Source organism: Anomalospiza imberbis, chromosome 15 (genome assembly GCF_031753505.1).
Source record: "Anomalospiza imberbis isolate Cuckoo-Finch-1a 21T00152 chromosome 15, ASM3175350v1, whole genome shotgun sequence".
Lineage (NCBI taxonomy): Eukaryota > Metazoa > Chordata > Aves > Passeriformes > Viduidae > Anomalospiza > Anomalospiza imberbis.
Genome location: NC_089695.1, coordinates 4018197 through 4030347, shown reverse-complemented (window position 1 = coordinate 4030347; position 12151 = coordinate 4018197). Strand labels below are relative to the sequence as shown.

The window sequence follows — 12151 nt, the reverse complement described above, 5'->3', positions numbered from 1 at the left end:
TTCCTGGATTGAACATTTCAGAAGTTTGAAGAAGCCTGAGCCCATTTCAAATTTCAGAGATTGTTCTAGATGGGCAATATTGTGGTGTTTGGAGTAAAATGCTGAAGGGCGAAGAGTGGAAAAAGAATTAAATTTATAAATTTCTGGGTAGATTAGGATTCTGTTGAGTATTCTCATCAAACAGACTATGACGATGGTAAAGTTGCCTCAAAAAAAAGGTGCCCATTTGTGTTATGTTCTACTCTTTTAAAACTTACTGTTGATACTTGTATAGTGTTTTTCTTGTCTTTTTAGTCTGGTCTTAGATTTAAATCATCACCACAGTCTGTCTGTTATGCAACTTTTGTACTGTGTAAAGGGAGAATTTTTAAATCCCTTGACAGTAAGATACTTATCTTCCAAACAGTGAGAACTACTTGGTGAGATGGGGGAGTCGAGGCTTTCCAAAGGAAATTGATATGCTCAACAATCTTAAAGTGGTGTTCACAGTAAGTGTTTTCCAGTTTACTTCCCTTTGGATTTGCAAATGAAATTCTCTTCTCTGTGGTCACTGTCAGATCTCACAAACTGTGATCAAGATGAAGAAGGAAGCAGAGGCAATCCCAGAAGGAGAGAAAGGTGACAGGTCACTAAGTTCTTTAGGGCAGTGACAATGCTTCAGTGGCCTTTTTTCAGATCACTTTGCTGCCTCATGAATTTCTTGATGACTTTATTTGTTTAGTTTTATCTGCTGTATCTCTTGATCAGTATTTTTTTTTTTATCTTACCTTATATTTTTTTCAAACTTTAAACTGTCAGTATTTTCATCCTTTTGATGTACTCAGATTTTTTTGTTTGTTGAGTTTTTGGGGGATTGTTTGGTTTGGAGGTCTTTTGTTTACTTTTTTCCCCCCCCCAGTGATTGCTAAGATTCAATTTATTACTGCAGGTCCTGTTTCAATTTCACAACTTGCTTTTTTACCCCAGTAACACTATGGTTCTTTTCTGTTTGAATCTTAGGATCTTGGAAATAAAGACCTTAGCAGAGACAAAATTTATTTAGTTTGCCAGATAGTGCGAGTGGGAAGGATGGACCTGAGGGACAGTAACTCCAAGAAATACACACAAGGGCTCCGGCGGCCCTTCGGCGTGGCAGGTACCTGGTGTCTCCTGTGCTATGGCTGAATCAGGATATCAGTGATTTCTGCAGCCCTGGACTATTAAAATCTCTACCAAGACAAGTCAGAATAGCCATCAGCTTTTTCAATTGGTTTCTGTACTTTTTGAAGTCTGTAAAGACTGTACCTATATTTGCATTTTAGTTCAAGTCCGATATGTGCTTTTGAATTTCATTTCCTTATTATTCATAGAGTGCCAAGCTGTGCAAGTGAGAGCACAGAACCAATTTAATTACAGATTCCCTTGCAGATGAAATAAAGTCAGTGGTTGTGTCCCAAAAGCTCTCATATTTGTATTCCCAAGTTAGTCTGAATTCTCCCTCTCTCTTCACAGCAGCATGTTTTTAGTGTGGGCTTTGCACAAAATGCTCTGCCCTACAAACCCAGCCCTGCTGCTGAAAAATCCATATTTACCTTGAGGCACAACGTTCATAGATAACAGAAGCTATTCTGAAACGCTCTTCTATGTTCTGATGATTTTTCTTTTATTCTTCTAGTCATGGATATTACAGATATCATAAAAGGAAAATCTGAAAGCGATGAAGAGAAGCAGCATTTCATTCCCTTTCATCCGTAAGAGTGTCATAGATATATTTTTTAATATGTGAAAGAAAATATTTATTTATCAATCTCTGATCCTGTAACATTTTGTGAAATAGTTAAAGAATAAGAAAGTTTTCCTTTAACAACTTTATGTTGTAAAAGTGCTAATTATTTAGGTATGGCTTTAAATGGCATTTAAGGCTTGCAGAGGTACCACAGCACATTAAATTAATGACTAATTCCACAAATGTGCTCCTTCAGACAGCTTGGTACAGTGTCTGATTTAACAAACCCAAGTCAAATAGTTACAAGTGAGATTTACAAGCAAGGATAACTACTATTTTATGAGTTTGGTTCTGTTTAGAATTTAAGAAAAATCTGAGTAAAAACTGTGTTTCCTTTAAAAAGTAATAGAATTATCATATACTATCTTCAGAAGAAATGCCAGAGTAGCTGCCTAAAAATGTGATGTTCACAGATCAAATGCAGAGATACCAGTGGAAATACTGGAAATAACCCTGTGTGTCCTACATAGCACTGCTGCTATGTACTATGGAGGGCAAATTTAATTCTGAAAGACCCAGGTATGACACACTGGTTTATTTTTTCACTTGTTTCCAATTTGACCCAACATGTTTGCTATCTGAGAATTTGTTTCTAAATTCAAAAGTAGCTGACAAAAATTCCAAGTTCATTTATCTGGATATTTGTCAGGGAAAGTGGACTGAGCTGGGGTGGCATGTTGGTGAGTGCATTCACATTGTCACTGTCACAAAACACCATTCTTGGCGGTCGACTGAATCTTTCTCACTTCAGTGTACACACAACTGAATGCGAGTGGGCTGCAACTGCAGTGAGAGATAATAAAAATACCGAATATATCACACTCAGGCAATGCTACAAAGACTGAGGCTGTTAGTCTCTTATGTTCTAAATGGTGTCTGATATATTTAGCACTTAATTCCTGAGCAGACATTGCTGTTTCTCTTGCAGGGTAGTGGCAGAGAATGACTTCTTGCACAGTCTCCTAAGCAAAATCACTGCATCAAAAGGAGACAGCGGTGGACAAGGTAAAGTACATTTTTATTATTTTCTTTCAAGTAACACAGTATTTTTGTGAAACTTCATTTTATGTTGGAGCTGTAGTACCACCATGGAGGTGGGTCAGCTTTGAAGCTGGAATGGAGGAACCATGAGTTTGTTACAGAATCTTAGAGGCCATGTAAATTGGTAGTGACAGTTTTGCATAATCGAGCTTTTACTTTCATCTACAGGAAGTGTGGAAAGTGAATTCTAATCCCTGTTTTGGTAGGTAGAAGAGGCAATCATCTGAAGGCAGATTTTTCTTTTTTTCCTACCAAAAATGAAATTTTTTTCCCTTTTTTTGCACTTCATAGGTCTGTGGGTAACGGTGAAAATGCTGGTTGGAGATGTGATTCAGACTAGAAAGGATTACCCACACCTTGTAGACAGAACCACAGTTGTTGCTAGAAAGCTGGGATTCCCTGAAATAATCATGCCAGGTAGGAGGTGCTTTGTTCTGTCATAGGAAGGGATTTCTTCTCATTCTCTATGTTAATAAGCATCAGCTGCTGCCTTACTTATTTCTGTAATGGCTAACTCAGAGGACCTTTAGAATTCACTCATGGTAAGTTTTCTTTCCATATTATTTCACTATTATATAAAATAGTGAAATCCCTGGAAAGTAGTTTCTAATACTTAAACAGGAAAAATAAAATCCAGATAGTGAAGGATAAACTTATTTCCTCATACATAAGTTTCTTATCCTGTAAGTAGATTATGGTGGATGTCACTTGAATTTTAAACGAAACTTGTTTTTATTGAAAGTTATTGCTTTCCTTTAATAATAACAAACAAATCAATGTGAAATATCTTCATTTCATTTGTATGTATGACAAGATATTTTCCAATGAAAATCACTCACTGCCAGGCTCCTTTTTAAAAAACAAACAACGAAAACCTCCCTCGCCACAACTCAAGTAAAATCTCGATCCTTTTAAAAGTCGTTTGAATTCGTTCAGAGGAAAGAATTAAAATATGAAGCTCCCTCCAGAGAGAGAGCTGTTTTTGGGGAAAAATTCCTAATGGGCTCATCCGCCACCTCACCAGCAGGTGTCGGGGCAGGACGAGAATTGCATCGAGTCACTCCGAGCTCCCATTTGCTTCTCACACCCTCCTTTTCCCTTAGCAAAGATAAAGAACTGAACATTTAAGTTCAGGTGGAAAATAATAATTTTTTTATCTGTTTCACAGCTAACAGTGAGGTACTCATGCGTAGTTCAGCTGATCCTATGCTCTCAGAGCATTTTAATTGCTTTTTAACCTTTCAATTTCTCTTTTAGGAGATATAAGAAATGACATATATATTACATTGCTGTATGGAGATTTTGATAAATACAATAAAACAACTCAGAGAAATGTGGAAGTGATAATGTGTGTCTGTGATGAAGAAGGAAAAGTGTTGCCAGTAAGTTTTCTTTTTTTTTTCCTGCAAGGAGGGGCATAGAAACATGAGCTGAATTTTTGATGTAAAACTTAATTTAATAAAACACCACTATTCAAAAACTCAATTTCCTTGTGTCATCCTGTGACATCTTGTGACAAATAAGTTCTATGATTTTTAAAAAAATTAAAACCTATTAAAGCCCTATAAAAGTCTTGCATGAAAATGTAACAAGAAATAACATTCAATGACCTATTTAGCTGTGCCAAGGAACAAGTGCTGATTCTGACAATTACTACATTCTTACTCTAGGGTTTTTCTTGAGGAAATTCCCAGAGGAATGCAATTTGCACACTGAAATGTTAGAAGTACTATTTCTGCTACATAACAAACCCTTGATTTGTGCCAGGAAGTCTGTGTCACTATTGCTTGAATTAAGTAGATGGCAAAGAATGAAATTAGTGACAACAATTACATATGCAACATAAATATTTACAGTGTCTTTTTGTTGTCTGTTCCCATTTTGAAGATCCTTTGTCTTTTCCTTAGGGTTTATCACCAGTTTGGTATTCAGGGGGATTTTTGACCTGTCATTTTCTGAGCTTTGTAGTGTTGGGATCATGAGGGTGAAATCATAAAGACATTCTTGAGAAAAAATAAAGATGGAGTAGAACACTGTGGTTCATGACTTGTTTATGAACTGCAACTAACTGCTTAAAATGTAAGTTGAAAGCTTGAGTAAAGAAAATTCTAATGCCACATAATGTTTAAGGTACACACAACAAACTGTAGCGTTGATTACAAAATACTACCTGTACCTATGACAGCACCTGACCGTGACTTGCATGCACAGAAGTTAACTCTATTCTATATTCTGTCTAATCACATATAAACAAAAATATTCCTGAGAGAAATAAACCTATTACCATGCATTAAATCTTGCATTCCAATATTATGCGTGCTCAGTTCTGCAGATACAGAATTTCTGTAAATCTTAGGAGAAAGTGAATTTGTCTCGTTGTCTTTGAGGTGAAATGTCACACCTGCTTTCTGTAGGTAATATGTCCTGGATATATTTAAGCAACAATTTTGAGGAGGTAATTGAAATTCTGTTGAATGCAAGTCATAATAAAAGTGGTTGGTTTTCCTTTTAGCCTATAAAGATACCCCAAACCAATAGACTTTCAAACCCATAAATTTTTATCAATGTTTCTCATAACAGGTATGTGTTCACTACACAGGAAACTGGTTGGTTCTGTTCAGGGATCAAACTAGTTCCAGTTTCAGAGCTAGCCCTTGATTTACTGTTATAAAGAATAGGACTTTTGTTCCGAGTGAATGTCACAGAGGTGACAAACAAGTAGGTGCATAAACCTTGAAAAATCTCTGCTCAGGCAGATGAGACATTGCTTTCTGCAGCTAAATCCCTCTGACCAGACCATACAAATCATCTCCACGTACCAGCATCACACCCTTCTGGTCGCAGGGCATCCTGGTGTTTGAAGCAGACTTTTAAGATTCACTGGATTTTCAGCAGGATTATTGCACCTCTGCAGCAGTTAGTGCAGCCTGGATTGGATCAGTTGAATCTGTGCCTTCAGTAGAGAATTTAATGTTTGCTTCCTTCAGGGACTTTGGTTTCATGGCTGGCAGGTATCAGGCTCTTGGTGCCTCCCTGTCCAGCAGTAACTTTTACTCTGCGTGTACAGCTCAGCTGCACTCAGCCAGACCAGACAGATGCCGGCCAAGTCTTCACAGACTCACTAAGGAAAACCACAAGTTTTGAAGGTTATCAAATCTTTCACTTGGCTCTATCCTAGTTCAGACATTCTTTAAAGAATGGGAAATCCTAATTGTTTGTTGTTGGTGCCTCTACAATGTCCAGTTTGGAAGTCACCTCTGGTGGTGGCCTAGAACTTCTGAGACTGCTGGAAGAAAGTATTTTAAAATAAATGGAGAAATAGACAGAATAATAACAGAATAATAACAGAAGCTAGATTTTTTTTTCCCCTTTTGTATTTCTTCTACTAATTGAAATTACATGTTGGTTACTTAAATTCATCAGATGGAGAAATCAATTGATTTTATGTTCTTCAAACATTTCTTAGAGCCCACTATGTGTGACCCTGTAAAATGCAATTACACTGGCTGTACCTGTAGATTATGGTAAATGTTTATTTCCATTGTGTTCACAGGCTTGGGAAGTTCAGTGTCCTCCCGTTAGTGCCTGCCCTCTGTTGGTGCTGTCATTATTGTTTAACTCGGGATGGTGCCATGTCCAAATCAAACCCAAATCAAACCCGCAGTGAGGGCGGGGAGCGCGGCCCGTGAGGGGAGGCCGCGTCCCAGAGCCGGGCTGGAACTCCCGGCTCGGGACTCTGAGGAGAGGCTCTCTGGGGACTTTTTGGTTTTGCTCAAGTTAATTTACCCAAAACTGCTCCAAAATGTACCCAAAAGAACGAGGCACTAAGCACTGTTTGTTCCCTCTTTTTGTAAGAATGCAGTGTGCCTGGGAGCTGGGGACAAACCCGTGAGTGAGTACAGATCTGTTGTTTACTACCAGGTCAAGCAGCCGCGATGGATGGAGACACTGAAGGTATGGTGTGGAAACTTCCCACTTTATTTTTTCACTTCTTACTGCCTCACACAGAAAGGTTGCACAGCATCAGCTTCCTCCAAAAGCCATCCTGTCCCTGACTACAGCTGAAGCATGAAGCCTTAGTCATACATCAGTTATTAGAGATACATGGTCACTGAGGCTTGAAATTTGGCCTAGAAAGTGATGTGTAGGTTTTGTTCAGCAAAACAAATGAGATCATCTTAGATAACGTTATGTCTTAACAGGGCTCATCAAAAATGAAATACTGCATTTGTTCTATTTTGGTGAAACAATGGACATGAGGAGCTTCAATTAAAAAACAAACAAGACCAAACCAAAATGAAAACACCAACCCCTTCTTCTGATGTCAAAAAGAAAAAGCTCTCTTGCTTCTCTTTAGAGACATACTATTAATTACCTAATCAAGTTTTAACATCTGTGATTGGGAAATGCCCAGAAGCTGACAGAAACAATTCTTAGAAACTGTAACAGGCTTGCATGATTTTTTAAGACAAAATAGCCATGTATGACAAACTTTCAATTATTGCCTTAAGGTGTGTTACCTGCGATGGTGAAGGACAGGGAGGGAATGGAAGTGTCATTTCAAGCAGAAGCTTATTTGTTGTTTTGAAAACATTGACCCATTCTTTTTAGTGCTTATTATATTAGGTCCTTCTAAAAATTATTCCGTAATTCAATCTTGTATACAGGATCACTAACAGCAGATCCTGTTGAAAAGCATCGTTAATATCAAGGCATTGTTCAGTAACATTTGTGAAGGCAAGTTGTGAATGCACACAAATGTGTGCAAGTCCTTATACTTTTAGAACTGTGAACTTGATAATATGAAAAACTGTGCTTTCCCTCACACAGTTGGCCTATTTTGTTTCATGATTGACCTAAAGAAGAAAGAATAAAGCACTTGCAAGTTCCTGTGATTCTCATCAAGGCTTTACTCTAAATTTAATCAGTAAAATATCATCCATTTATTTTGCTGAAATTTTCCTACTCTTTCCACCTGTTTAATAAATTGGTTGTCAATGTCTGTATCTGAAATGTGGGAGTTGCATAGTGCAGAGGTGTTTAATTTTCTGTGGTTAAAAGGGTGAGCAGTAGGACTGCACTGTGATTGTTTTCTAGCACCTGTGTGCATTAACTCACTGGGTTCTGTGCTTCATTTCTTTGTTGGTTCCAGACTTTGAGCAAAGTCTAACAGATCATTGTTTATCAGCCCCCACTTTGCTTCTGTGATCAGACCCAGCATTTTGAAATGGCCTGTGAAAGGCACTATGGAAACAGAAGAAGTGAGGCCTATTTATTCTGAACTAGGGGCTCATTTCATGTGAAACCACCCCCCATAACTCTCCTCATTATGTTCTGATTTTACCAAAGGTAGCAGTTCCCATTGAGGACATGCAGAGGATCCATCTGCGCTTCATGTTCAGGCACAGGTCGACTCAGGAGTGTAAGTAGGAATTTCTACTTTAGTGAATTTTATTTCATTGATGGGTAGTCAACCCAAAGTCTTTTGCTTTGCAGCTAAAGATAAGGGAGAAAAGAATTTTGCAATGGCCTACATAAGATTAATGAAGGAGGATGGAACAACTCTCCATGATGGCATCCATGATTTGTTAGTCCTAAAGGTATGGGCTCAGATTTCTCTCTCTCTTTTTTTCTCTTTCTTTTTTTTTTTCTCTCTCTCCCCCTCTCTCTCTTTTTCTTTCTCACACTGTTGCCTTTGGCTGCACTGTGTATTTTCTTGGTGCTAGATTGATTTTATTATTCTATCAAAGATTTTTTTTCCATCTGTGTTTTCCATCTGAACAGAATGAAAAGGTGTACCCTGTTCCATTGTCAGTAATTATTGCTCTGCATTTTAATGAGACAAAGATGTTATCCAAGCACAGTTGAGAGATGATTACTCTTTTTACTGGTATTTATGCTTTTGTACTATAGACAAAGTTGTGCTGCAGTTCTGTACTTGGGTGGTACCATTCCTCTTGCTGGATATGGGAAGTGTTTGATCCACTTGGAATCTTTATCTCATGAATAATCTGGGAATGCAGTCTTAGGAAAATGCTTGTTTTAAGCTGCTGTGTAGTTCCTCAGGTGCAAAATTGAAAGTTTCAGCAATCTAGTTTTGGGTGTGAAGAATAGCTTTAGCTGGTCCTGGCTGGAAACAGCATCTTTAACTTTGTGAAGGAAGCAGGGAACAGATTTTTTGACTTTTGTTTTATTTGCCCTATTGGAGAATGGTGTCTAGCAGGAACTAAGAACCAGAAATCTCTTCCAGTACAAAGGAAACTTATTTCTCAGCACTCTTCTTAGTAAACAAGTTTGCTGTATCATTAATACCAAGTGAGATGTGTGCAACTAAATCAAGTTGCTTAGGCAAGCCAAAAGAGATTAATGGCAGCATATAGTTATTTATCTACTCTTCATTGAAACTATCATTTAAAATATTGAGACTAGAAGGAAAATTGTGGACTGTGTGGTTAATGTTGGTTGTGAAATTCCACCTAATTCATTTCTGCATCAGCTCAGTAATTTTTTTGAAGTGACAGCATGGATGAGAAATACTAAATGGAGTTGACCTACTTTATGGTTGTGAGAAACAGACAGATTTTCTGACATATGCTTGCCTATTCTAGTATTAAAAACAGTAATTGTAAGCTGTAAGTGTTTAAAGCAGTCATACACCTGGCCTCTCAAAATAAGTAATTTGAAAACTGCTAAGTTTAAACTGTCTTTAGGCGTTGGATCTTTTTGAGAGACTTTTGGATCAAAACTTCATCTTTTTCCCATTGTCTGTCTGACTTGTCCAAAAACAAGGAATTCAAGAGTTTATTTTGCTTCCAGAAATTTGGGAAGTAATTATTTGGCAAGCCTGATACAATCATAGATGCTGGTGCTGCTGTGTGTTTTGCTGTTTAAAGGTTTTGCTTCTTGTCTGTCTAGGTCTCTCATAGTCAATTTTTAACCTTGCCTCTTTGATATGAAGTAGAAACTGCACCTCTGCAATCACTGAACCAGATAAAACTCAAAAACTTTAAAATGTCTTTCTAGATCATGGTCTTTGCAGCTCCTTGTTCATCCACATTAGTAGAATAAAGGTCTGCAATTGAGTCATATCTTGTCACAGTGTTTTAGTTCTAAATGACATCATCATCACTCCAGAAATTTTCTGGAGTTTTGTTAAAGAAACACTGTGTTCTTTAAACAGTGAGGAGCATGATTTCTATTGTCTTTGTCTAAGATTTCTTTCTTGTCTGGGGAATCCTAAGATTCCCAGAAAATCTTTGGAGTTGTGGCACAGAAGTTGATGAAAGAGAGGAGGGAAAAACATCTGTTGGCTCTCTGGTTTTGTACTGTTCATCCTACTGAAAAGCACATATTCTATGTCATTTAGTTCCTGCAGCATACTGTCTGATTTAAAATATAATCTTACCACGCCCTGGTCTTTAATGTTCAAGGTCTAGGTATGAAGTTATAATGAGGATACCAAAATAGTGCTGCTATTCTTTCCTTACTCAGTCCTGCTTCCTGTTTTTTGAAGTTGTGTGCAGATATTATAATCATGCTGTCTATCTCCTGTGTACAGTCTTCAGGGTGATGCTCAGTATTCTGCAGTGTTCTACACCCACCAACATTTAAATGAGAGATTGGCTCTTGCTTTTACTCTGCCAGGGGTGTCACCCCTCAAAGTCCCTTCCTGCACCTCACTTTTATTTACTTCTGTAATACAAAAGTACAAAATAAGTCTAATTTTAAATCCAGGGGTGTGAAATATGTAATGAAAGGTGTGTTGTTTTTCAGGGGGACAGTAAAAAAATGGAGGATGCTGGTGCTTATTTGACATTGCCTTCTACACGTCTGCACGTGGAAAACAAGGGAGCAACCTTAGTCAGGAGCTCAAGTATTGTTGGGGGGCTTTCAATCAGTTCAAGAGATGCATTTTACATTTCAACTCTTGTTTGTTCTACAAAGTTAACTCAGAATGGTATGTGCCTTCTAAAGAGGTGGGAGTTCAGAAAGAAAACCTGTGCACAAATAGATACATCAGATTTTACATTTTAACGTCTGTCCATTTATTTTCTATTAGTGGGCTTGCTGGGTCTCTTGAAGTGGCGCATGAAGCCAGAGCTGCTTCAGGAGAACCTGGAAAAGCTGAAGATTGTGGATGGAGAGGAAGTAGTGAAGGTAAATCTTTAAATCTTTTTTCTAATAATAGTTATATTTCAGGTCCCTTCATACATAATGCCTCTGTTAGTGTGCAAAGGACATGAGCAAAGCCCTTCGTTAGAGGGAGAAAGAAAGCCAGCACCTGGGCAGGATCCTTCACAGAGCTGGCCAGCTTTCCTCCTACTTTTTAGTTTCAGATCTCTGGTATTGGCTATTGCAGGGCTGGGGGATTTCCAGGATTATTACTAGGAGATGAAGATGGTAATGACAAAATGTTTTCCACAATTTCTATTCATCTCTTTCCCTTTGTCTACCTGAAGTATCATTAACAATTCCTACTACTTTTTTTGCAGTTCTTAATATTAATTTACATGTTGATATTAAATCCAATAAGGACTATGTACCCAACAAAGCACTTCCTTAACTTAATGAGTATATGAATAAAAATTGTTAGTATTTTGGAAAATAGCGTATATGTGTCTTTAAGCATAAACATTAGATATCTCTGGAGAGGAGGAATAAGAATTAAAAAAAAAAAAGAGGAAGAAAGAGGAGTTGATTTTTTTAACCAAAGATTTGTGTCCCAAGTCACTGAGATACTTTTCTTTGATTTAGTGCAGAATTTGAATCAGACCACAGAAGCAGGAAAAGTCTTTTTAATCAACATGTATATGTGAAAATAGCAACCACTAATCTCTGTCACCAAGGAATGTAGTTTTAAGAAGTTTTGTCATTTATGTAATATTTTTATCTTTTCCATAAGCTTTGAGCTAAGCATGTATTATTGATTGCTCGTGTGTCTGAGGATGCAGGTTCTTAAAACTAAAGCAACTAGAGCCTAAACCCTTGGAAATGTTTTCTCAATTTAAAACCTTCAGTAAAGGTAGTAAATTTCTAACTTGGAAGAAACCAAGTCTACTATCAGAAAATTTTCCTGTGAGAATTTCAAGTTGAATTTGTCATCAGTCTGTGTTTTCATGTTCTGTAGTTTCTCCAGGATACATTGGATGCCCTGTTTAACATCATGATGGAACATTCCCACAGTAATGAGTATGACATCCTTGTCTTTGATGCATTGGTAAGAATCAGCACCAACGAATTTATTTGTCAGAGAAAAAAACCTTAAAATTTTGAACAAACTATAAAGTTTTTCAGTTCAGAGAATTAATCTTAAAGTCTCTACAGAACAGAGGAATATTACTCATT

The 12151-nt window shown here is 37.4% G+C and overlaps 1 protein-coding gene across 2 annotated transcripts in view; it reads left to right on the top strand.

The window, feature by feature from the left end:
• DOCK2 (dedicator of cytokinesis 2) overlaps positions 1-12151 on the top strand; it is a 157772-nt gene that overhangs the window by 16954 nt on the left and 128667 nt on the right. For both annotated transcript variants that reach the window (XR_011004276.1, XM_068205595.1), the window contains exons 9-20: positions 407-488; positions 1000-1135; positions 1655-1730; positions 2694-2770; positions 3098-3223; positions 4064-4188; positions 6662-6760; positions 8156-8228; positions 8303-8406; positions 10580-10763; positions 10866-10963; positions 11934-12023. Coding sequence is in view for 1 of the 2 variants with exons in the window: in XM_068205595.1 (XP_068061696.1) it covers positions 407-488; positions 1000-1135; positions 1655-1730; positions 2694-2770; positions 3098-3223; positions 4064-4188; positions 6662-6760; positions 8156-8228; positions 8303-8406; positions 10580-10763; positions 10866-10963; positions 11934-12023 (1270 nt within the window). In the remaining variant the exon portion in view is untranslated. The remainder of the gene's footprint in view (positions 1-406; positions 489-999; positions 1136-1654; positions 1731-2693; positions 2771-3097; positions 3224-4063; positions 4189-6661; positions 6761-8155; positions 8229-8302; positions 8407-10579; positions 10764-10865; positions 10964-11933; positions 12024-12151) is intronic.